The sequence below is a fragment of the Oncorhynchus nerka genome, linkage group LG25 (assembly GCF_034236695.1).
Source record: "Oncorhynchus nerka isolate Pitt River linkage group LG25, Oner_Uvic_2.0, whole genome shotgun sequence".
NCBI lineage: Eukaryota > Metazoa > Chordata > Actinopteri > Salmoniformes > Salmonidae > Oncorhynchus > Oncorhynchus nerka.
In genome coordinates, this window is record NC_088420.1 from 53,706,841 (window position 1) to 53,731,673 (window position 24,833).

General features: G+C 42.6%; 1 protein-coding gene across 1 annotated transcript in view; it reads left to right on the forward strand.

The window, feature by feature from the left end:
• The first annotated feature begins 645 nt into the window (after nucleotides 1-645).
• The window catches only part of LOC115108939 (copine-8-like), a 75,252-nt gene continuing 51,064 nt past the window's right edge, over nucleotides 646-24,833 (forward strand). The window contains exons 1-2 of the mRNA XM_065009870.1: nucleotides 646-741; nucleotides 24,426-24,466. Of these exons, the coding sequence (XP_064865942.1) occupies nucleotides 647-741; nucleotides 24,426-24,466 (136 nt within the window). The 5' untranslated portion in view covers nucleotide 646. The remainder of the gene's footprint in view (nucleotides 742-24,425; nucleotides 24,467-24,833) is intronic.

A 24,833-nucleotide genomic window follows, 5' to 3' on the forward strand; every position in this document is an offset into this window, starting at 1 on the left:
GGTGGCACCTTAATTGGGGAGGACATGCTCGTGGTAATGGCTTGAGTTTACCAGGTGGAATGATATGAAATACATCAAACACGTGGTTGCTATTTGTTTGCCATTCCATTTGCTCAATTCAATAGATTGTCAATAAATTGTCATTCAATAGATTTTCAAAGCACAGGCATTACAATGATTTAGCCTGTTAATTGGGCTACAAATCCCTTAATTGGTTAGACTTCATGTATGCAATAAAGCATTTGCTAATTGCAATGGTTCCCTAAAAGCATCAGCACAGACTAGGCCTTAATCTATAATGTGTTATCGTGTTTGGTTCTTTATTTTTGTAATTGTGTAACATTTCCCAAAGCTGAGATCTGCACATGTCTTGGATGCACTCCTCCCGGGCGTCGCGCCCTCAGCACTATCACCCATATTAGCCTGGGTCTATACCTCGCTCTCAACTCTGCATACTAGCACGAGCTGAATCTTTCAACGGTTACACATGACGCTGGGCTGTTATGGGCGACGCTCCTCTTGCAGCTGGCTGAGCGACACGCCTCCCGAAGCCTCATGCAACAGCGACCCTAAGCAGCGCACCGTTTTTAACGGTTTCTTTCTTTCATGCGACCGAAGAAGGCCCGTTTAACGGGAGATTTCGACGATGAGTAGCTTCATGAATATGGCGTGTATTGGAGACTTTGACCCATTCACCGCTGCCATTCCCGCCACCAGAGTTGAGCTCACGGTGTCATGTAGGTGAGTAGAGGGGCACTGATGTCAATTGAGTGACAGAATGCTTCTGGTATAGGCTAAGATTGTGGAGAACGGTGGATATGTTTGGTGAACTGCTAAATATAAATGTTTTAGTCCGAATTTAGTCAAGCATTCTCGCATTAATTCTTTATTTTGGGGATTTGGCCAGAAAACAGACATAGCCCATTAGGCTATAAAAATAGTATTTAATCTATAAATTTTGATTGAATTAAATATTACCATTATCATGATGGTCCATTGCTTTAGCTTATCAATCACGTTTAGTCTACATTTGAGGGATGTTTAAATGAAGTTTATGACGGTGGAACAATGTGCGTGCTATTAGTGTTTCCTAACATGACAGCTCACGCTCCCTTTTGGGCTCGGCTCCACTTAATTAACTAAACAAACCGCCGTACAGAAAAATGGATGCTGCTGAGAGAATTGATGAATGCTTTATCATCTTAGATTAAATGTGACTTGATACAACTATAGTAGCGAGCAGCAGCTGGCTGGCTCGGGCTCCCGTGTTGCGTAAGCGCCACGCGCCTCTGTAAGACTGGGGTCTCCGCGGAGTTCCTTCTACCAGAGAGAGCTGATGCTCCCGCGACTGGTCGGTCTCAGTCAGTCACAACAATCACTGTGGAGATCATTTAACACACACAGAGAGGGAGAGACGTGGAGTCGCTCAGTGCGGTGTCCGTGCACACCTGAGATTGTGGTGTTGAAGGTTGGAATTCCGATTCAGTCACTGTCTGCGTCAATGATGCTCAATCTCCGATAACCGCAATTACAGTTTCTTTGATAAGAGCCAGATTGCAATTTACTGGAGGGGAGAGTTGTCAATCTTTTCTTTGAATTTGGGGAGGGTTGTGTGTTTTATTTAATTTTATTGGGCACAGTGGATGTTAGTGCGTTTTCCTGGTTAACATTATTTTGCAGGTTTTACTAGGCTATATAATTTCTTCCATCCTAGCCATATTTCCTCATCTGCTTGCATGCGCCTCCCCTATATCAAGGTGTTTTGGTACTTCCCTTGTGCACTACGCTTTTCCATGTGTTAACTTTTAATATAAACTGGGTGGTCAGCCAATGAGGATTGGCTGACAGCCGTGGTATATCAGACCGTACACCACGGGTATGATAACATATTTATTTTTAATGCTCTAATTATGTTGGTAACCAGATTATAATAGCATTAAGGCACCTCTGGGGTTTACGACTAAGGGCTGTGTCCAGGCACTCCGCCATGCGTCGTGCAAAAGAACAGCCCCCATGGTATATTGGCCATATACCACACACCCTCGTGCCCTATTGCTTAACTACACCACAGGTCTGTAAAGTCTATCAGTCTAGCTGTCGATTCTCTCCTCTATCCACCATTCACAGTGACAATAGTGGTAGTTGGCTCGTTTGTCCAGATTTGCAACAGGCTAACTAGCAATCATACTACAAATAAAGGCATTCAAAGCTGCATCAATTTTCAATATGAATTGACAAGAACAAATGGGAATAGATGATAGGCAATGGACAGGCCAGGTGCATCATTGGGCATGAAAGAACAGTGAAGATATGAAACACACAGCTCAGAAAGCTCCGCTATTGATCTTGTTTCGGGACAATACAGACTACCTAGACTATAGAATTCATAATTGCATTATTGTTTTCAATTGAGTACAAAATTCTACTCTAGGCTGCAGTGAAAATGTCATTTGAATGACGGCGCAAAAGCCCTGTGATTTGAATGTTTAATTCGATTTGGATCCGTTATGGGTCCACTCTCAACAGTTTATACGGTCTAGAAAGGCACAGTAACAGGCCAGTCTGGTTGTATTTTTTAATATATTTTTTAAACCTCTGATACGGAATGCGCTGTCTGTTTCAGATCATCATTCTTCAAAGTCGTCCTATAATAATGTCGCCACATATACGCTCCCTCCGGGCAGGGCCATTCAGGAAAGCGTAACACGCACTCTGCCTCCTCTCCAATCCGAGTGGCTATTCCTCGCTCACCTAGAACCTAATGCTTCAATATAGCCTAAATATTTATAATTTAACTTTTCAAATGTATTACTTGCATAAACACAACCAGTCACAATGTTTTAATCTGATTAGGCTACTTCAAAAGTCTCCTGTAGGCATGCGCGCGTTCATCCAAAATATAATTCCAGCATCCTCAAAATGGTTTGACATTAACCAGGTTTCCATCCAACCTTTTCATGCAGTACAGTAGCCTACAGTACACGTTGGATAAAAAATGTCACGCCATCACGGAGTTGCATGCGGTTTATTAGGCAACAGATGACTTCACAGAGTGACGCAAGTACACAGTGATGAGCGTTATGCTTGTTTCAACTAATTTTTTATTTATTTTTTATTTTATTTCACCTTTATTTAACCAGGTAGGCAAGTTGAGAACAAGTTCTCATTTACAATTGCGACCTGGCCAAGATAAAGCAAAGCAGTTCGACACATACAACGACACAGAGTTACACATGGAGTAAAACAAACATACAGTCAATAATACAGTAAAAAAAACAAGTCTATATACAATGTGAGCAAATTAGGTGAGAAGGGAGGTAAAGGCAAAAAAGGCCATGGTGGCAAAGTAAATACAATATAGCAAGTAAAACACTGGAATGGTAGTTTTGCAATGGAAGAATGTGCAAAGTAGAAATAAAAAATAATGGGGTGCAAAGGAGCAAAATAAATTAATTAATTAAATACAGTTGGGAAAGAGGTAGTTGTTTGGGCTAAATTATAGGTGGGCTATGTACAGGTGCAGTAATCTGTAAGATGCTCTGACAGTTGATGCTTAAAGCTAGTGAGGGAGATAAGTGTTTCCAATTTAAGAGATTTTTGTAGTTCGTTGGAGGGTCATATTCTTGTGACATGATGATCGATGCTTGGCTGGCATTTGACAAATACAAATAATCTCACTTTTGTTCGTAGTAATCAGATACGTATCTGCAAGCTGTTGGCTAGAGCACACGTGCCAATACCAGAGTGGACACATTCGCTATATCAATGCAACATTTATTTGTGAGAAAAAACATCGGTAGGCCTAGAGTTGAAAATGCGATGGAAACCCATTTCATTTCTGTTTTTTATTCGGTACACATGAATTTAACCTCAAATTATTTTCACTACGCATTTACACACAGACATTAATCTGCAACGAGTCAATTTGATGGAAACACAACTCTGATGGGAAAATGCACAAGGATCTCCCTTGGGATTTGATTTGACGTTACGTTACGAGAGAGAGAGACGTCATCAGAAAGCGCAACAGGACACTGTACTCTCTACACTCCGTTTGTTATTTACATTAAAACTTTCTCATTAAATCGATTTTAATCTGAACTGAAGTTTTGTTACTAAGGATTCCACAACGCGGTTAGCCTTTACGGCTGGGACTGCAAGTTTCTGTTCCTTTTTTGTTGTTGCGTGGATTCCTACAGACACCTGTCGTCGTCGTGGGAAAGACTCATCGTTATCTTTTCATAAAACAACTGGTTGCAGTATAGAGCTAATCTGAATACCAAGCAGATCCTGAGGGAAATCGACGAGTACCAACAGCTTTACGCTATGGAGGAACAACATACTCAGTCGTGGAAAGATACGACCACTTCACAAAATAACTTTAACTCGACTCAAAAAAAAGAAAAACAGATTCATCTACAGACACGGGCGATTTACTTACCATTGAGGTAGTGTATAGTGCTCTGGCTGGAATCCATGCAACAATTGACAAGTTGTGTGAGGAGGTAGCAGGGCTGAGGGGGAGTTTAGAGATCAGCCAGAGTGTAATTCTCAAGCTCCAAAGAGAAAACAAGACACTCACAGCCAAGGTAAAAATACACAATCCCAACATGGATTGTCAACTCAGGGAAACAGGGTGATGAAGTACACTCTACTAGACATACAAAGTCGTAGCATGCGTGAAAATCATTTTTTTTCGGGTATTCCTAAGGAAGCATCCAATAATCCGGAGGGCGCGATCAGAGAATTCATGAAATCCGCATTGAAACTTCTTATAGAGACTGTAAACAAGGTGGCTTTCCACCGGGTACACAGACTTGGAGCTCGGAACGACAAGACCAAGGGTCCCCGACCGATCATCGCAAAATTTGAACACTACCAACAAAAGGAGCTGATCAAAAGCAGAGGAAGGGAGCTTAAAGGGACCATATTCGGTCTCAATTACCAATTTCCGAAGGAGATGAACGTTGTAAGAGACTGTATCCGGTCATTGTGGACAAACTCTTTATAGATAGACAGCTCAATAATACTGTGGCTGTACTAAATTCTATAGGGACTTCAGGTTACGAAAAAAAGAATGTATGGGAACTGTTTAAAATATCTGAACATTATGAAGTGGATATGAACACACACGTACTCAACTACATGGTTGCGTACACATACAGACTTATACATACACACACACACACACCTGATTTCGCTCTCTTCTCTCACTTTCTCTCTTTTCTCTTCTCTCCCTCTCTTCTTGTCTAGAACTGTTTTATAATTGAATGTGTTTATTGTTTGTCTATCTTTTTTTATGTATTTGTCTACAAGTTTATATATGTTTACAACAAGCAAGGGGAAGATATCAGAATAGGGGCATTGGTGAATAGTAACATATTGTACGGAATACATTTGTACTGTAGTGAAGCCGTCTCTAGAGTAATGCAAGGTCTCTTTCATGATCATGTGAAACGTCAATTGCTATGGAAATGCTGGGATGTGTTTTTCAATTATGTTAAAGGTAATTATGATGTGATGGTGATACGATATGGATTACAATTATGAATATTACATTTACATTTAAATGTAATATTCATAATTATGGGTAGGACTGTGATGGTGATACGATATGGATTACAATTATGAATATTAAGTCTATATACACTACATGTTACACACGCAGACACTCAAACATGCAACTTGGCAGTTATTATTTATTTGGACATCATACATTATAGTCTTACTCTTATACACACTCTCATATCATATCCAATATCAAACACATCAACATACTCAGATTTGTTACACACATCATTTGTCTCCACTTTCTAACATCTGTGGCATTGGCTCACAGGCAAACAGGCAAGGGAATAAAACAAATATTGCTAGAACCTATTTCTTGAATTCTAAATATCAGACATTTGAAAGCTCTAGTTTTGACCTTCATAATACCTCTGATGGCAATAACTTTACAAGCACTAATTATGGTCACTTTAGCCTGAGAATAGTATCTAGTTATGGTAAGGGGTGAACTAAGTATAGCTAGTTATAATTGTAACGGTTTGGCAGATTATAAAAAACGATCAGTCTTTACATGGTTAAAAGAAAAGGAATATAGCATATGCTGTTTTCAAGAAATCCACTCTACATCCTTAGATGAAGTTGTGTGGAAAAAGGAATGGGGTTGTGAAATCATTTTCTGTCATGAACAAAGGATCTGAAATCAAATTGATTTATATAGCCCTTCGTACATCAGCTGATATCTCAAAGTGCTGTACAGAAACCCAGCCTAAAACCCCAAACAGCAAGTAATGCAGGTGTAGAAGCACGGTGGTTAGGAAAAACTCCCCAGAAAGGCCAAAACCAAGGAAGAAACCTAGAGAGGAACCAGGCTATGAGGGGTGGCCAGTCCTCTTCTGGCTGTGCCGGGTGGAGATTATAACAGAACATGGCCAAGATGTTCAAATGTTCCTAAATGACCAGCATGGTCAAATAATAATAATCACAGTAGTTGTCGAGGGTGCAACAGGTCAGCACCTCAGGAGTAAATGTCAGTTAGCTTTTCATAGCCGATCATTGAGAGTATCTCTACCATTCCTGTCTCTAGAGAGTTGAAAACAGCAAGTCTGGGACAGGTAGCACGTCCAGTGAACAGGTCAGGGTTCCATAGCCGCAGGCAGAACAGTTGAAACTGGAGCAGCAGCACGGCCAGGTGGACTGGGGACAGCAAGGATTCATCATGCCAGGTAGTCCTGAGGCATGGTCCTAGGGCTCAGGTCCTCCGAGAGAGAAAGAAAGAAAGAGAGAGAGAATTAGAGAGAGCATACTTAAATTCACACAGGACACCGGATAAGACAGGAGAAGTACTCCAGATATAACAAACTGACCCTAGCCCCCCGACACATAAACTACTGCATCATAAATACTGGAGGCTGAGACAGGAGGGGTCAGGAGACACTGTGGCCCCATCCGATGATACCCCCGGACAGGGCCAAACAGGCAGGATATAACCCCACCCACTTGCCAAAGCACAGCCCCCACACCACTAGAGGGATATTTTCAACCACCAACTTACCGTCCTGAGACAAGGCCGGGTACAGCCCACAAAGATCTCTGCCACGGCACAACCCAAGGGGGGGGGGGGGGGGGGGGGGGCGCCAACCCAGACAGGAAGACCACGTCAGTGACTCAACCACTCAAGTGACTCACCCCTCCTAGGGACGGCATGGAAGAGCACCAGTAAGCCAGTGACTCAGCCCCTGTAATAGGGTTAGAGGCAGAGAATTCCAGTGGAAAGAGGGGAACCGGCCAGGCAGAGACAGCAAGGGCTGTTCGTTGCTCCAGTTCCTTTCCGTTCACCTTCACACTCCTGGGCCAGACTACACTCAATCATAGGATCTACTGAAGAGATGTGTCTTCAATAAAGACTTAAAGGTTGAGACCGAGTCTGCGTCTCTCACATGGGTAGGCAGACCATTCCATAAAAATGGAGGTCTATAGGAGAAAGCCCTGCCTTCAGCTGTTTGCTTAGAAATTCTAGGGACAATTAGGAGGCCTGTGTCTTGTGACCGTAGCATATGTATAGGTATGTAGGGCAGGATCAAATTGGAAAGATAGGTAGAAGCAAGCTCATGTAATGCTTTGTAGGTTAGCAGTAAAACCTTGAAATCAGCCCTTGCCTTAACAGGAAGCCAGTGTAGGGAGGCTAGCACTGGAGTAATATGATCAAATGTTTTGGTTCTAGTCAGGATTCTAGCAGCCGTATTTAGCACCAATTGAAGTTTATTTAGTGCTTTATCTGGGTAGCCGGAAAGTAGAGCATTGATGTAGTCTAACCTAGAAGTGACAAAAGCATGGATTCATTTTTTTTATTTTTGACAGAACATTTCTGATTGTTGCAATGTTACGTAGATACAAAAAAGCTGTCCTTGAAACATTCTTGATATGTTTGTCAAAAGAGAAATCATGGTCCAGAGTAACGCCGAGGTCCTTCACAGTTTGTAATGCTGTGTTTGTCACAATATAATAGCCTGCACTTATAGTCCCTATAAACAATTGTTTGATTTACTTTTGATATTACCTTAATAAAGTTTAGAAGCTTTTGTGAAGGTTTGGTGTGGCTATTATTAAGCTTTAGCTACTGCAAGCCTGTGATATGAAGGGAGATGACCAAGAATCCGATGGTCAATCTGACAGTGCGGAAGATGAGAGAACCTCTGTAAAAGGCACATGACATTCTGCTTGAATTTGACTAAAGGCACCGAAAGGACTCTCAGAGCATGAGAAACAAGATTTTCTGGTCTGATGAAACCAAGATTGAACTCTTGGGCCTGAATGCCAAGCGTCACATCTGGAGGAATCCTGGCACCATCCCTACGGTGAAGCATGGTGGTGGCAGCATCATGCTGTGGGGATGTTTTTGAGCGGCAGGGTCTGGGAGACCAGTCAGGTTCGAGGGAAAGATGAATGGAGCAAAGTACAGAGAGATACTTGATGAAAACCTGCTCCAGAGCGCTCAGGACCTCAGACTGGGGTGAAGGTTCACCTTCCAACAGAACAACGACCCTAAGCATACAGCCAAGATAGCCACTTCTACGTTTCGGGACAAGTCTCTGAATATCCCTGAGTGGCCCAGCCAGACTTGAACCCGATCGAACATCTCCGGAGAGGCCTGAAAAACGCTCCCCATTAAACTTGACAGAGCTTGAGAGGATCTGCAGAGAAGAATGGGAGAAACTCTCAAATACAGTTGTGCCAAGCTTGTAGTGTCATACCCAAGAAGTCTTGAGGGTATAATCGCTGCCAAAGGTACTTCAACAAAGTACTGAGTAAAGGGTCTGAATACTTATGTAAATTTAATATTTCAGTTTATTATTTTTTATGAATTAGCAAAAATGTCCAGAGACCTGTAGTTTCTTTGTCATTATGGGGTATTGTGTGTAGATTGATGAGGGGGAAAAAATATTTAATCCATTTGAGAATAATGCTTTAATTTAACAAAATGTGGAAAAGGTCAGGTGGTCTGAATACTTTCCAAATGCACTGTATATACAAGAGTATGTGGACACCCATTCAAATTACTGGATTTGGCTATTTCAGCCAAACCCGTTGCTGACAGGTGTATAAAATCGAGTACACAGTCATGCAATCTCCATAGACAAACATTGGCAGTAAAATGGCCTTACCGAAGAACACGGTAACTTTCATCATGGCACCGTCATAGAATGCAACCTTTCCAACATGTCAGTTCATCACATTTCTGCCCTGCTAGAGCTGCCCCGGTCAACTCTAAGTGCTCTTATTGTGAAGTGGAAATGACTACGAGCAACAACTGCTCAGTCACGAAGTGGTAGGCCACACAAGCTCATAGAATGGGACCGCTGAGTGTATAAAAATCGTCTGTTCTCGGTTGCAACACTCAGTTCCACACTGTCTCGAAGCAACGTCAGCATAAGAACTGTTCATCTGGAGCTTCATGAAATGGGTTTCCATGGCAGAGCAGCCGCACGCACACAAGCCTAAGATGTACAATGCCAAGCGTTGGCTGGAGTGGTTTAAAGTACGCCGCCATTGGAATCTAGAGCAGTGGAAACCCGTTCTCTGGAATGATGAATCACGCTTCACCATCTGGCAGTCCGATGGAGTAATCTGGGTTTGGCGGATGCCAGGAGAATGCTACCTGCCCCAATGCATAGTGCCAAATGTAAAGTTTGGTGGAGGAGGAGTAATGGTCTGGAGCTGTTTTTCATGGTTTGGGCTAGGCCTCTTAGTTCCAATGAAGGGAAATCTTAACACTACAGCATACAATGACATACTAGACTTGCCAAGTTGCAGTTGAAGTCAGAAGTTTACATACAATTAGGTTGGAGTCATTGAAACTTGTTTTTCAACCACTCCACAAATTTTTTGTAAACAAACTATAGTTTTGGCAAGTCGGTTAGGACATTTAGTTTGTGCATGACACAAGTCATTTTTCCAACAATTATTTACAGACAGATTATTTCACTTATAATTCACTGTGTCACAATTCCAGTGGGTCAGAAGTTTACATATACTAAGTTGACTGTGCCTTTAAACAGCTTGAAAATTCCAGAATAGTATGTCATGGCTTTAGAAGATTCTGATAGGATAGGCTAATTGACATCATTTGAGTCAATTGGAGGTGTACCTGTGGATGTATTTCAAGGCCTACCTTCAAACTCAGTGCCTCTTTGTTTGACATCATGGGAAAATCAGAAGAAAACAGCCAAGATCTCAGAAAAAAAATGTAGACCTCCACAAGTCTGGTTCATCCTTGGGAGCAATTTCCAAACGCCTGAAGGTACCACGTTCATCTGTACAATCAATAGCACGCAAGTATAAACACGATGGGACCACGCAGCCTTCGTACCACTCAGGAAGGAGATGCGTTCTGTCTCCTAGAGATGAATGTACTTTGGTGCAAGAAGTGCAAATCAATCCCAGAACAACAGCAATGGACCTTGTGAAGATGCTGGAGGAAACAGGTAGAAAGTACCTACAGTCGTGGCCAAAAGTTTTGAGAATGACACAAATATTAATTTTCACAAAGTTTGCTGCTTCAGTGTCTTTAGATATTTTTGTCAGATGTTACTATGGAATACTGAAGTATAATTACAAGCATTTCATAAGTGTCAAAGGCTTTTATTGACAATTACATGAAGTTGATGCAAAGAGTCAATATTTGCAGTGTTGACCCTTCTTTTTCAAGACCTCTGCAATCCGCCCTGACATGCTGTCAATTAACTTCTGGGCCACATCCTGACTGATGGCAGCCCATTCTTACATAATCAATGCTTGGAGTTTGTCAGAATTTGTGGGTTTTTGTTTGTCCACCCGCCTCTTGAGGATGGACCACAAGTTCTCAATGGGATTAAGGTCTGGGGAGTTTCCTGGCCATGGCCCCAAAATATCGATGTTTTGTTCCCCGAGCCACTTAGATATCACTTTTGCCTTATGGCAAGGTGCTCCATCATGCTGGAAAAGGCATTGTTCGTCACCAAACTGTTCCTGGATGGTTGGGAGAAGTTGCTCTCGGGAGAATGTGTTGGTACCGTTCTTTATTCATAGCTGTGTTCTTAGGCAAAATTGTGAGTGAGCCCACTCCATTGGCTGAGAAGCAACCCGACACATGAATGGTCTCAGGATGCTTTACTGTTGGCATGACACAGGACTGATGGAAGCGCTCACCTTGTCTTCTCCGGACAAGCTTTTTTCCGGATGCCCCAAACAATCGGAAAGGGTATTCATCAGAGAAAATGACTTTACCCCAGTCCTATGTAGTCCTATCCCTGTACCTTTTGCAGAATATCAGTCTGTTCCTGATGTTTTTCCTGGAGAGAAGTGGCTTCTTTGCTGCCCTTCTTGACACCAGGCCATCCTTCAAAAGTCTTCGCCTCACTGTGAATGCAGATGCACTCACACCTACCTGCTGCCATTCCTGAGCAAGCTCTGTACTGGTGGTGCCCTGATCCCGCAGCTGAATCCATTTTAGGAGACGGTCCTAGCGCTTGCTGGACTTTCTTGGGCGCCCTGAAGCCTTCTTCACAACAATTGAACCGCTCTTCTTGAAGTTCTTGATGATCTGATAAATGGTTGATTTAGATGCAATCTTACTGGCAGCAATATCCTTGCCTGTGAAGCCCTTTTTGTGCAAAGCAATGATGATGGCACGTGTTTCCTTGCAGGTAACCATGATTGACAGAGGAAGAACAATGATTCCAAGCACCACCCTCCTTTTGAAGCTTCCAGTCTGTTATTCGAACTAAATCAGCATGACAGAGTGATCTCCAGCCTTGTACTCGTCAACACTCACACCTGTGTTAACGAGAGAATCACTGATATGATGTCAGCTGGTTCTTTTGTGGCAGGGCTGAAATGCAGTGGAAATGTTTTTTGGAGATTCAGTTCATTTGCATGGCAATGGGGGACTTTGCAAATAATTGCAATTCATCGGATCACTCTTCATAACATTCAGGAGTACATGCAAATTGCCATCAAATAAACTGAGGCAGCAGACTTTGTGAAAATGAATATTTGTGTCATTCTCAAAACTTTTGGCCACGACTGTATATCCACAGTTAAACAAGTTAACATAATCTATATCGACATAACCTGAAAGGCCGCTCAGCAAGGAAGAAGCCACTGCTCCAAAACCGCCATAAAAAAGCCTGACTACGCTTTGCAACTGCACATGGTGACAAAGAGCATACTTTTTGGAGAAATGTCCTCTGGTCTGATGAAACAAAAATAGAACTGTTGGGCCATAATGACCATCGTTATGTTTGGAGGGAAAAGGGGGAGGCTTGCAAGCCGAAGAATAACCTCCCAACCGTGAAGCATGTGGGCGTGCTTTGCTGCAGGAGGGACTGGTGCACTTCACAAAATGCACTTCACAAAATAGATTGCATCATAAGGAGGAAAATTATGTGGATATATTGAACGACATCTCAGACATCAGTCAGGAAGTTAAAGCTTGGTTGCACATGGGTCTTCCAAATGGACAATGACCCCAAGCATACTTCCAAAGTTGTGGCAAAATGGCTTAAGGACAACAACGTCAAGGTATTGGAGTGGCCATCACAAAGCACTGATCTCGACCCTTTGGAAAATTTGTTGGCAGAACTGAAAAAGCGTATGCGAGCAAGGAGGCCTACAAACCTGACCCAGTTACACCAGCTTTGTCAGGAGGAATGGGCCAAAATTCACCCAACTTGTTGTGGGAAGCTCGTGGAAGGCTACTCAAAACATTTGACCCAAGTTAAACAATTTAAAGGCAATGCCACCAAATACTATTTGAGTGTATGTAAACTTCTGACCCACTGGGAATGTGATTGAAGAATAAGGAAATCAATAATTCTCTCAACTATTATTCTGACATTTCACATTCTTAAAATAAAGTGGTGATCCTAACTGACCTAAGACAGGGAATGTTTACTAGGATTAAATGTCAGGAATTGTGACAAACTGAGTTTAAATGTATTTGGCTAAGGTGTATGTAAACTTTCGACTTCAACTGCAAATAAAGGTTAAATATGAAATTAAAAAACGTAATGGATGTTTCTGTTCATCCATCTTTGTGGCCTTTTCCTGTTTCAGCGTGACAATGCCCCCCCCATGCACAAAGCCTGTACAGTCAAATCCTCTCGTGCTCTACAGCCTGGCCCAATAGTGCGCATGCGCATATCATATTAGGTGTAGTAACGTAACACTGCAGTAATACATTACTGCTTAGTAACAGTATAGTAACAGATATAGATCACAGATACTACAATAACGTTTAAGTATCATTTTAAATGTTGCATGTACTCCTGTCTCCTGCCTGGTCATTTTCTCCACAACACAAATATTACAGTTATCTTCACACATATTTGAGACACTTTTCACTGACAGCTGCAACTAAGTTAGATAAACCTTTTGCCAATCACAATACCCCAAATCGCAGGCTTCCCGAACACACTTACGATTTTTCACTGTCTTTTTACTGTTGTTTTTATTTCTTTACTTACTTATTGTTCACCTAATACCTGTTGTATTCGGCGCACGTGACAAATAGACTTTGATTTGATTTGAAACAATCCACAGCAACATTTTTTTATTAAGAATGATCCTCTGTGGCTAAGTCATGCTCCCTGGTAATGTATTTTTAATGAAATCAATTTACTTTAGGGCAATCCAGCATCCTAACAGTACATTGCACCCACCAACTTTCCTTTCCAATTCTCAAGAGGTTGAAACCAGAGCTCTGTATATAATGACGAGATGCTCATGTCTCCGCCCTGACAATGGGAGTCTTTGTCCCAAAAGCGGGAAGGCAGGCGACAAGCATAGGTCTGCATATTATTCCCATAGAAAGGCATTGAGCTTATACTGGACAGATTTTGGCGAAAGTGAGCCCTCTCGCTTCTCCTCTTCCTCTCTGCTGAAACTATATCATGTGAGAAAGCATCCGAGCAAGCGAAACGGCTCCCCTCTATATGTAGCCCGTGTATCTGATGCTGTCTGGACAGAAATAGTATGACAAGCCATACTCTTTTGGTCCAGACAGCATCAGATACATGGGCTACATATACTGAGACAGAGGGGAGATGTTTCACTCGCTCGGATGCTTTAACTGAGATTGATGTGTCTTTCTGTTGTCACACATCTCAATCAAATAAATGATCAATATTTCAATATTTTATTTGGACGGGCTAGGAGGGAGGTATGGTAGGGCGGGCCAGGCCCTGCAAGGCCTGCCCATAACGCCGGCCCTGGCCTAAACTTAATGTTTTAACCCTATCGTAAATCTTGACACTTATCTTAGCCATTTGGAATGAGTGCCTAAACTTAACCCTTAACTTGGAAATTTTAGAAACGGTACAATATAGAGCAGCAGTTTCTAAATTTGACATTTGGAGAAACATGGAGACACTTCTATTTTTACAGTGAGAGCTTGTTGGTGTAGATACAGGGCCTTCAGAAAGTATATATAACCCTTATTTATACCCCAAAACTTATTCCACATTTTGTTGTTACAGCCTGAATTCGAAATGGATTAAATATATACTTTTTTTCTCACTGATCGACACACAATACTCCATAATGACAAAGTGAAAACATGTTTTTAGACATTTTTGCAAATGTATTGAGAATGAAATACAGAAATATCTCATTTACATAAGTATTCATGTTAATACATGTTAGATTCACCTTTAGCGATTACAGCTGTGAGACTTTATGGGTAAGTCTCTTAAGAGATGTGCACACTTGGACTTTGGACATTATTATTTTAAATTCTTCAAGGTCTGTCAAATTGGCTGTTGATCATAGATTTTCAAGGGGATGTGTGTCTATTTGTCAATAACAGCTGGTGCGCGATGTCTAACATTAAAGATGTCTCAAGGTATTGCTCACCTGAGGTAGAGTACCTTATGATAAGCTGTAGACCGCGTTATCTACTAAGAGTGTTTATCTATATTATTCGTAGCCGTCTATCTACCACCACAGACCGATGCTGGCACTAAGACCGCACTCAACCAGCTGTATGAGGCCATAAGCAAACAAGAAAATGCTCATTTACCCAAACTTCAATCTGTTTTACCTCATTTCTACCAGCATGTCACATGTGCAACCAGAGGATAAAAAACTAGAGATCACCTTTACTCCACACACAGAGATGCATACAAAGCTCTCCCCCGCCCTGCATTTGGCAAATCTGACCATAATTCTATCCTCCTGATTCCTGCTTACAAGCAAAAACTATAGCAGGATGTACCAGTGACTCGCTCAATACAGAAGTGGTCAGATGACATGGATGCTACGCTACAGGACTGTTTTTCTAGCACAAACTGGAATATGTTCCCGGCATTCATCCAATGGCATTGAGGAGAATACCACCTCAGTCATTGGCTTCATCAATAAGTGCAACGACGACGTCATCTCCACAGTAACCGTACGTACATATCCCAACCAGAAGGAATTGATAACAGTCAGCTTTAGCTAAAGGCTAGAGCTGCCACTTTCAAGGAGCGGGACACTAATCCGGACGCTTATAAGAAATCCCGCTATGCCCTCAGACGAACATATCAAGCAAGCGAAGCGTCAATAAAGGATAAAGATTGAATCCTACTTCACCGGCTCTTAACGAGGCAAGTCAGTTAAGAACAAATTATTATTTACAATGACTACCCGCAGGAGGCCTTTTGCCTTTTAGAGCGTTGGTGACTGTAAATGTGCTGCTGGAAACCAAATTAATTATGTTTTTTTCCCAACGTTTACTGACACCGGCCATATTCAACGGGTGTTGAGCGCTCGTAAAGTAATTATTCTGGTACACTCAGACAAGAGTGCTCTGAAATCCGTGTAGATAGTAGGCTGGACACAACGTTCTTTTCTGATAAAAACTGGTTCATTGCATCCGCCGTGGAGCCCAGTTTCATAATATTACCATATTTCCCAGCTGCTTGCTGTCGTTTTGAAGTAACCATGAAAAAAACTGCTTATTTTTGTGCATTTTTCACCCTGCCAGCTCCTATAAGTTCTATTTAGCACCGTGGCACCACTCGCCTTCCGAACGTTTTATTCCCAGCATATTATTCAATGTCACAATGCCTACTTCGCTATTGTTGGCAATGAGACCTGCTCACATTGTTTTATAGTTTAAATGTAAACAACAAAATGTAACCAACCAAAAATAATATTGGAACTCTGCGGTCTTCCCATTGTTTCATATGGGGGAAATATAGGCATGTCTGTCTATTTGGCCAAATATCTCGCATCGATTTTCAAGTGTAAACAGTATGAAATAGCTAGCTAGTTAGCAGGATGCGCGCTAATAGCGTTTCAATCGGTGATGTCACTCGCTCTGAGACCTTGAAGTAGTTCTCCTTGCTCTGCAAGGGCTGTGGCTTTTGTGGAGTGATGGGTAACGATGCTTCAAGGGTGGCTGTTGTCTATGTGTACAGAGGGTCTCTGGTTCGAGCCCAGGTAGGGGCGAGGAGAGGGATGGAAGCAAACTGTTACATGGCACCATTTTAATCAGGAGAATCTCCTCTTTGTAATTATGTAAGTCTGGGCAGCGAGCTCGTTTGTCATCGATCGCTAGACCAGAAATAGTCAGAAGTTTTGATTTTCTCCATACTTTTTCATTACACAGACATAAGCACAGTTGACACCATCGAGGTGCCGATGTTTACTTTCTACACAAGCTGTTTCTTCCAGTTTCATCCGACGAACCGATTGTGGTGGTAAAATAAAAAGAGATGCATTTTTAATGGAATTCTAAGCATCACTCCAGTCAAACAGGCTCTGCCAATGTTCGATTCCATTAATTTGCTATGGGCTCGCGCTAGTGTTCCAGTTTAGCCAACGTATTTAGAATTCAAGGCACAGTTAACCAGCATGGCTACTACAGCATTCTGCAGCGATACTCTATCCCATCTGGTTTGCGCTCATTTGTATTTCAACAGGACAATGACCCAACACACCTCCAGGCTGTGTAAGGGCTATTTGACCAAGGAGGAGAGTGATGGAGTGCTGCATCAGATGACCTGGTATCCACAATCACCCGACCTCAACCCAATTGAGATGGTTTGGGATGAGTTGGACTGCAGAGTGAATTGAAGGCAGCCAAGAAGTGCTCAGCATATGTGGGAACTCCTTCAAGACTGTTGGAAAAGCATTTGAGGTGAAGCTGGTTGAGAGAATGGCAAGAGTGCGCAAAGCTATCATCAAGGCAAAGGGTGGCTACTTTGAAGAATCTGAAATATAAAATATATTTTGATTTGTTTTACACTTTTTGGTTACTATATGATTCCATATGTGTTATTTCATACTTTTGATGTCTTCATTACTATTCTACAATGTAGAAAATAGTAAGAACAAAGCAAAACCCTTGAATGAGTAGGTGTGTCCAAACTTTTGACTGGTACTGTATACATACTGTGCATTCGGAAAGTATTTTCAAGCCCTTGACTTTTTCCACATTTTGTTACGTTAAAGCCTTATTCTAAAATATATTACATTATCCCCCCCCCCCCCAATGAATCTACACACACTACCCCATAATGAAAAAAACAAAAACAGGTTTTTATAATTGTTTGCAAAAATAACCCTGGTAATATTACATTTACATAAGTTTTCAGACCCTTTCACTCAGTACTTTTGTTGAAGCACCTTTTGGCAGCGATTACAGCCGTGTGTCGTTTTGGGTATGACGCTACAAGCTTGGCACACCTACTTTTTCTAAAAAAAATTACTTTACAGCCTTATTCTAAAAATGTATTAAATTAAAAAAAATCCTCATCAATCTTCGCACAATACCCCATAATGACAAAGCAAAAACAGCTTTTTAGACATTTTTGCAAATTCATTAAAAATAAAGAACAAAGACCTTATTTACATAGGTATTCAGACCCTTTGCTATGAGACTTGAAGTCGAGCTCATGTTTCTATTGATCATGTTTCCATTGATCATGCTTGAGATGTTTCTACAACTTGAATGGAGTCCACCTGTGGTAAATTCAATTGATTGGACATGATTTGGAAAGGCACACACCTGTCTATATAAGGTCCCACAGTTGACAGTGCATGTCAGAGCAAAAACCAAGCCATGAGAACAAAGGAATTGTCCGTAGAGCGCCGAGACAGGATTGTGTCAAGGCACAGATCTGGGGAAGGGTACCAACACATTTCTGCAGCATTGAAGGTCCCCATGAACACAGTGACCTCCATCATTCTTAAATGGAAGAAGTTTGGACCACCAAGACTCTTCCTAGAGCTGGCCACCCGGCCAAACTGAGCAATCGGGAGAGAAGGGCCTTGGTCAGGGCTCTAGAGTTCCTCTGTGGAGATGGGAGAAACTTCCAGAAGGACAACCAGCTCTGCAGCACTCCACCAATCAGGCTTTATGGTAGAGAGGCCAGACGGAAGGCAATCCTCAGTAAAAAAGCATATGACAGCCCGCATGGAGTTTGCCAAAAGGCACCTCAAGGGCTCTCAGACCATGAGAAACAAGATGCTCTGGTCTGTTGAACCAAGATTGGCCTGAATGCCAAACTCACATCTGGTGGAAACCTGGCTCCATCCAGTGAAGCATGGTAGTGGCAGCATAATGCTGTGGGGATATTTTTAAGCGCCAGGGACGCATCCTAGACATCGCAGGAGTGGCTTCGGGACAAGTCTCTGAATGTCCTTGAGTGGCCCAACCAAAGCCCGGACGTGAACCCGATCGGACATCCCTGGAGAGACCTGAAAATATCTGTGCAGCGACACTCCCCATCCAACCTGACAGAGCTTGAGAGGATCTGCAGAGAAGAATGGAAGAATCCTCCCAAATGCAGGTGTGCCAAGCTTGTAGCGTCATACGCATGAATACTCGAGGCTGTAATCGCTGTTAATGAATAATGATGTAAATCTGATATTTCCTTTATCATTATGGGGTATTTTGTGTGTGTGTAGATTGAAGGGGGAAAAATGATTTAATCAATTTTAGAATAAGGCTGTAACGTAACAAAGTGGAAAAGGGAAGGGGTCTGAATACTTTCCAAATGCACTGTAATTAAATCACCAGTTTCTTGCAGTTATTTATTCTCTCAAATCTACTGATCATTTCATCTCATTAGACGCAGACAATATTTTCCAATATCTAGACAATGTATCTCAATCGCTCCCAAACGCATTGAAGATCATTAGATACATTCAGCATCATCTGAAGTTATAAAATGTATCTAATCAATTCAGACTGCCTCTCAAGACCCTGTTGGCTTTCTGGAATCGCAAATCGTTTCCCATTTTAAATATTTAGCGGTAGATTTACAGTGTATTTACAGTGTATTTCCTTCCTTATAGATAAAACCATTAGCAGATACTTTAACAGAATGCTCAAATCAAATTCAATCCGACCTCAGTAGAACCTTCCAATTACTTTAACCGGAAGAATATCTATTTTCAAATGGAATATTTTGCCACGGCTGAATTTCTGTAGTTTAAAGCTTTCTACAGTATGTCTCCCACTTCTGGCTATTGGGATCAAATCCAAACGTAGTCCTCCTGTGTCTTTTCCTCTATCTGTACCAAATTGTAAAATGTATATTTAATTTTTCCTTTAACCACCCCCTCCACAAAAATTGGATTGGTCACGAAAAACAAAAGTTAAGATACAATATGTATTTTATGCGGAATGAATTCCTTCAAAAAATGAGGTGCATGTGGCACAATCTAAGAGATTTATTTTTATTTTGAAAGTTTCCATTACAGAAGCCTAGATTGAGAAGCTATTATCTGCCTGGTCTGAGCTGCGGGAGGGAGGCAGATGTATTATGTGTGACCTTTGGGCAGAAAGGATATGAAAGGCTGTATTGAGCCGGGACACCGACCTGCTGGTACTTGACTTTAGATCTTAGTGGAGGCAGGTTGATGTGTCATCCTGGGTAGGAATGAATAGAGTCACTGTTTCCTATGAGCACATGCATACTGTGAATTAAGCTCTGTACAGAATGATATATTTTACTCTCGGGGGATGCTGGATGTCTCTTAGGGGTGCCCAACGTCAATACCTTTGACAATTTTGAGAGCCCATATTGATGTTTATATTCTTATGGCCCTGATTGGTTATGGGGGTGCCCAGCCCTCCTAGCCCAGTTGGAATTACGAACCTGCCTGTGAGCTAATAGAGCTGTAGCAAATAATTAACAACACTGCAGGACATAATATAGAGGCGACAGAAGGTTAAATTGTTCAAGACCCAGAGCATAGAGGCTCCAGTGGCCTAAATAGTACCAAGACCTGGACAGACGCAGATCAAGATTGTGTAGCCTTCAGGTCAGGTGGCCCCGGGCCGAGCCCCACAGGGTGGTTTCCAGGGTAACAGTGTAGTGGCAGGCCTGAAAGGTTGTGTGAGTGGCACAGAGCCAGAGCCACAGCCCCAGGGGGGGGGGGGGGGGGGGGGGGGGGGTCATGCTGAGTGACTACGTTAATGAGCTTTTCAGAAGAGCCATTTGGTCTCATTAAGGCCACACCAGCTCCTCCGTGACATTAACTAGTTACTTGACAGAGAGGACGGCGGGCACCTCCATCACTTTCACATATTGTTTGACGGTTATTTCTCTCTCTGTTTCTGGCTGTCTTTCTCGACTTGCTCCTCCATTGCAAAATTGTTTTTTTTCCCCCTTGAGCAGTGCCCTATAATTCTTGACACGATTCTTGAGTCACGATTCTTGAGTTAGTTAGAATGTGGAACGTGTTTTTTTCTACTCTTTATTAATAGCTTTCATTTTCAAAAACACTGTTGCTGATACTTCAGAGATGTCTCTCTTTCGAAGGTCCATTGATTTACACTGCGTCTGTTTTAGTCCCACGCCATTGACCTCATTGATCACAACAGAATGCGGTCTTCCCCAGAGACTTGGTGTTAGTGTGTTTATTTCACTCGGACAGTGTTTGTTTCACTCATACTCTTTTTTTTAAACTAGAGATTGCCATTCTACCTTATTAGCATTTTACGTTATCAGCATATAACACTTCTCAGCATGCCCCATTTTGCTATCCTCCCCTGTTTTACAAGTGTGCTTTGTTATTTACAGCGTTTGCCTTCACTTAACGGCTTATCACCCGTGAAATTGCATTAACTATTTGTTTGCCTCACATGGTGTGCAGTGATTCTACAGATTTGCATGGAATATTGACTATGAGACTGCTTTTTGTCAATCCCTGTCAAACCTCCTCCCTCTCCTAACAAATGACCAAACACGCCCCCGAAGGAAACATGAAAGGAAATTCAACGACACATTCAACGACACCCGTTCGACCGGGAACCTACTGACGGACGGACGCCTGACTTCTTGCTGCTGTGCTACAGTAGTTTTACCCTGTACACATAGTGCCCGTGTTACTTATAGTCATAACTACTAGCCTCTCTATAGGTTTCTATACATTTCTAACTGGGGGCTTAGTGGTTTTAAAGCGAACCATTCAAACAAATTATTTTTACGCTATTGTCATCTTTTTTTCTACGTTTTTTGAATTGAATAAAGAACCTTTGACTGTGCTTCGGCCTGTCTCTGTAGTTGTTTGCCGTGGGTTCTTAGAACTCTGCTTTTGACATTTACATTACATTCACAGTAGGGTGCGGGTGTGTATGGCTAGTGTAAGAAGAATTGTCCATATCACGTAGGCCTAACGCCATTACATGTGACTTTGGCTTTGCGGGATGAATAATAGACAGCTTACACGGAACCCAAACCGGCTGCGCGCGTGCGCCATCGTGCATACATTTATTTTGTCCCCCTGCACCAAATGCAATCACGAAACACAGTTTCAAATATTAAAACAAACTCTGAACCAATGACATTCATTTGGGGACAGGTCAAAAAGCATTAAACATTTATGGCAATTTAGCTAGTTAGCTTGCACTTGCTAGCTAATTTGTCCTATTTAGCTAGCTTGCTGTTGCTAGCTAATTTGTCATGGGATATAAACATTGAGTTGTTATCTTACATGAACTGCACAAGGTCCTCTACTCTGGTCCTCTACACAAGGTCCTCTGTTCAACCGAATTGTTTCTGGTCATCTCTCCTCCTTCCAGACCTTTTCATCTTTGAACTTATATGGTGATTGGCTTCTAAACATTCATAGTATTACTAAGCCGACCGGCAACACAGTTCGTCTTTCAATCACCCACGTGGGTATAACCAATGAGGAGATGGCACGTGGGTACCTGCTTCTGTAAACCAATGAGGAGGCGGGAGAGGCAGGAATTGCAGCGCGATCTGCGTCAGAAATAGGAATGACTTCTATTTTAGCCCTTCACAACGCAGACGCTCTCGCACGTGACGCGAGCGGTGTGGTCAGCCTGTTTAGGGGTGTTCTGTCTGATGCTACTCATTCATTTATACTTCTATCATGGAGAGACAAAACATTGAATGGAGGTGAGGAGGGAGACTTGAGGAGAAAGATTTTAAAGAATGAAAGATTAGTGAGAATTTAGCAGTTTGGTCAATGCAGCAGTCTGGCAATGTTGAATGGATGTTCTTATTCATTGTTCAGTGATTCTCATTGTTGTTCATGTGCTGTGTGTCCTTTACCTGCATAGGTAGCAGAAGCAGCTTCTCTGAGTCTGTGGGTTTTCCCTCTCTGCCTCCATCTGATTCTCTAAAGGTCTAATGATCAGACATTGGCGTTCAATAGCCTTTGCTGGTGACAGGTCGTGGTAACATAATCGTTTTGAATAATGAGTCGGCTTCTTTGGGAGTCCGATTGATATCACCAACAACTTTGGCCCCTCTGTCAAAGAGTGTTCTTATACTGTACTCTTGGGCTAGCTTTCCCTTTTTGTTTTCCTCTCAACCGCCAATGTCAAGAATATTTAATGCACCCCTTTTTGGGATACTGTCTCATCTCCAGTGCCATCTCAGGTGAAAGTTGGTCCCTCTCAACTCACACAGTTGACTTGGGGATAGAAAAGAACTCACACAGAAGTCAGACTTGGGGATAGAACAAGGGAGATGTTAGGTGACTGCTAGTACTGCATGATGTAAGTGGTGGGATTTCAAATTAAATGTTGATGTTGTGTTGGGACTGTGCTCGTAAATGTTTGATGAACGGTGAGGAGGCACTCTGTTCGGCCCACCTGAAATTCCTGGACTGTGGGTGATGGGGAAAAGGGTATTTTTTAAGATTTCCCCTGAATGACCAGTCAGTGAGAGAGAGGCAGCTGGAGTAGAGTTACACACACACACACACACACACACACGCATGCATACACGTGCACACACCCGTTCTATCTCACACACACACTTTCCTCCCGCTCCTTGCACCTGACCCCTTTCCACCTATGGGCTCTGGGGAGAGAACACATTTTGGGTATTTTTCAAACGAAGCATAACACGTTTGGTATTTGATATCACGGCTACCCACACACTCTCCCAGACCGAGCTGTCTCCAGCCGTTATAAACAGCGCAATTCTGTTGCTTATTATCACTTATTTTTGGTTTCAGTCAACTAAGGGGCTAATTGTGCTCTGAAAGAGGCCAGCCAGCCAGGCATAGTGTGATACCATTTGGGTCACGCTGGGATAAGCACAACATGGGTGGTTGATCTAGATACATCACTAACGATCAATCGCCTAAAGACACTCCCTGCAATCCGCTCGACTGCCTTGTCACACAATGAACGCCGTGCTGTGTACACCTAGCTAGCATGATAGTGGTAACCAACCCTCTCACGCTCTCTCTCCCAACAAAACAGAGCATGAAAGTTTGATGCAGTTTCATATAGGATCCGGCAGGAATTCAAGCTGCGAGCGGTTTTGGGTCATCTTTGGACTCACCACCTGGTGCAAACCAGTGTGGCATGTAAGTGCAGTTAGAAACCAAACAGAGTAACAGACCGATCCTGTTGCTGCTGATGTATCACAAATACACACACACACACACACACACACACACACACACAGAGACTTGCTAACGAGGCATGCCGGGACTCCCCTCCCACTGACTCTGATGTTATGTGCCGGGGCGTTTCGTCTCACCGTTCCTCTCCGAGTCTGATGCAAAAGTGATGGTGTGCATATCTAATCGCGTCCCCCTGCTTTTGAACTCCTGGGTGCCTCACTGGCTCGGTGCACCTGGAAGGAAGTGGGACTTGTCTCTTCCATGCCGATTCTTACAGCAGGACAAGACAGTGGTGTCGTACGTTTGATGACTGATTGAGTCTTGACTTGATAAAGGGCGTGTCAAAATTGGAGAAAAAAAATGCATTTTGATTATTTGTTTGAGAAATGAATGGAGAAATGTCTATAGGCTGTACCGGGTGCTTTATTTTATGCTTTATTTTTCAGTCCCCTTTAAAATGTAGTTAGGCTAAAGATTCATGACTACATCACTACCTAATAATATATTGAACAACGAATAATGGCTTGTTTCTTTGCATTCTTGTTTTACAGAAATCTCCTGGACAGAGACACATTCTCCAAATCAGACCCAAGTAAGATGGTTTCCTACACACACACACACCCTCTCGCTCTCTTCCTCGCTCTCTCACTCTCTCTCTCTCTCTCTCTCTCTCTCTGGCTCTTTCTCTCTCTGGCTCTCTCTCGCTCCCTCCCTCTCTGGCTCGCTCTCTCTCTCTGGCTCTCTCTCTGGCTGGCTCTCGCTCGCTCTCTCTGGCTCTCTCTGGCTCTCTCTGGCTCTCTCTGGCTCTCCCTCTCTCTCTGGCTCTCCCTCTCTCTCTGGCTCTCCCTCTCTCTCTGTCGCTCTCTCTCTCTGGCTCTCTCTCTCTGGCTGGCTCTCCCTCTCTCTCTGGCTCTCCCTCTCTCTCTGTCTCTCTCTCTCTCTCTCTCTTGTGCTTCCCC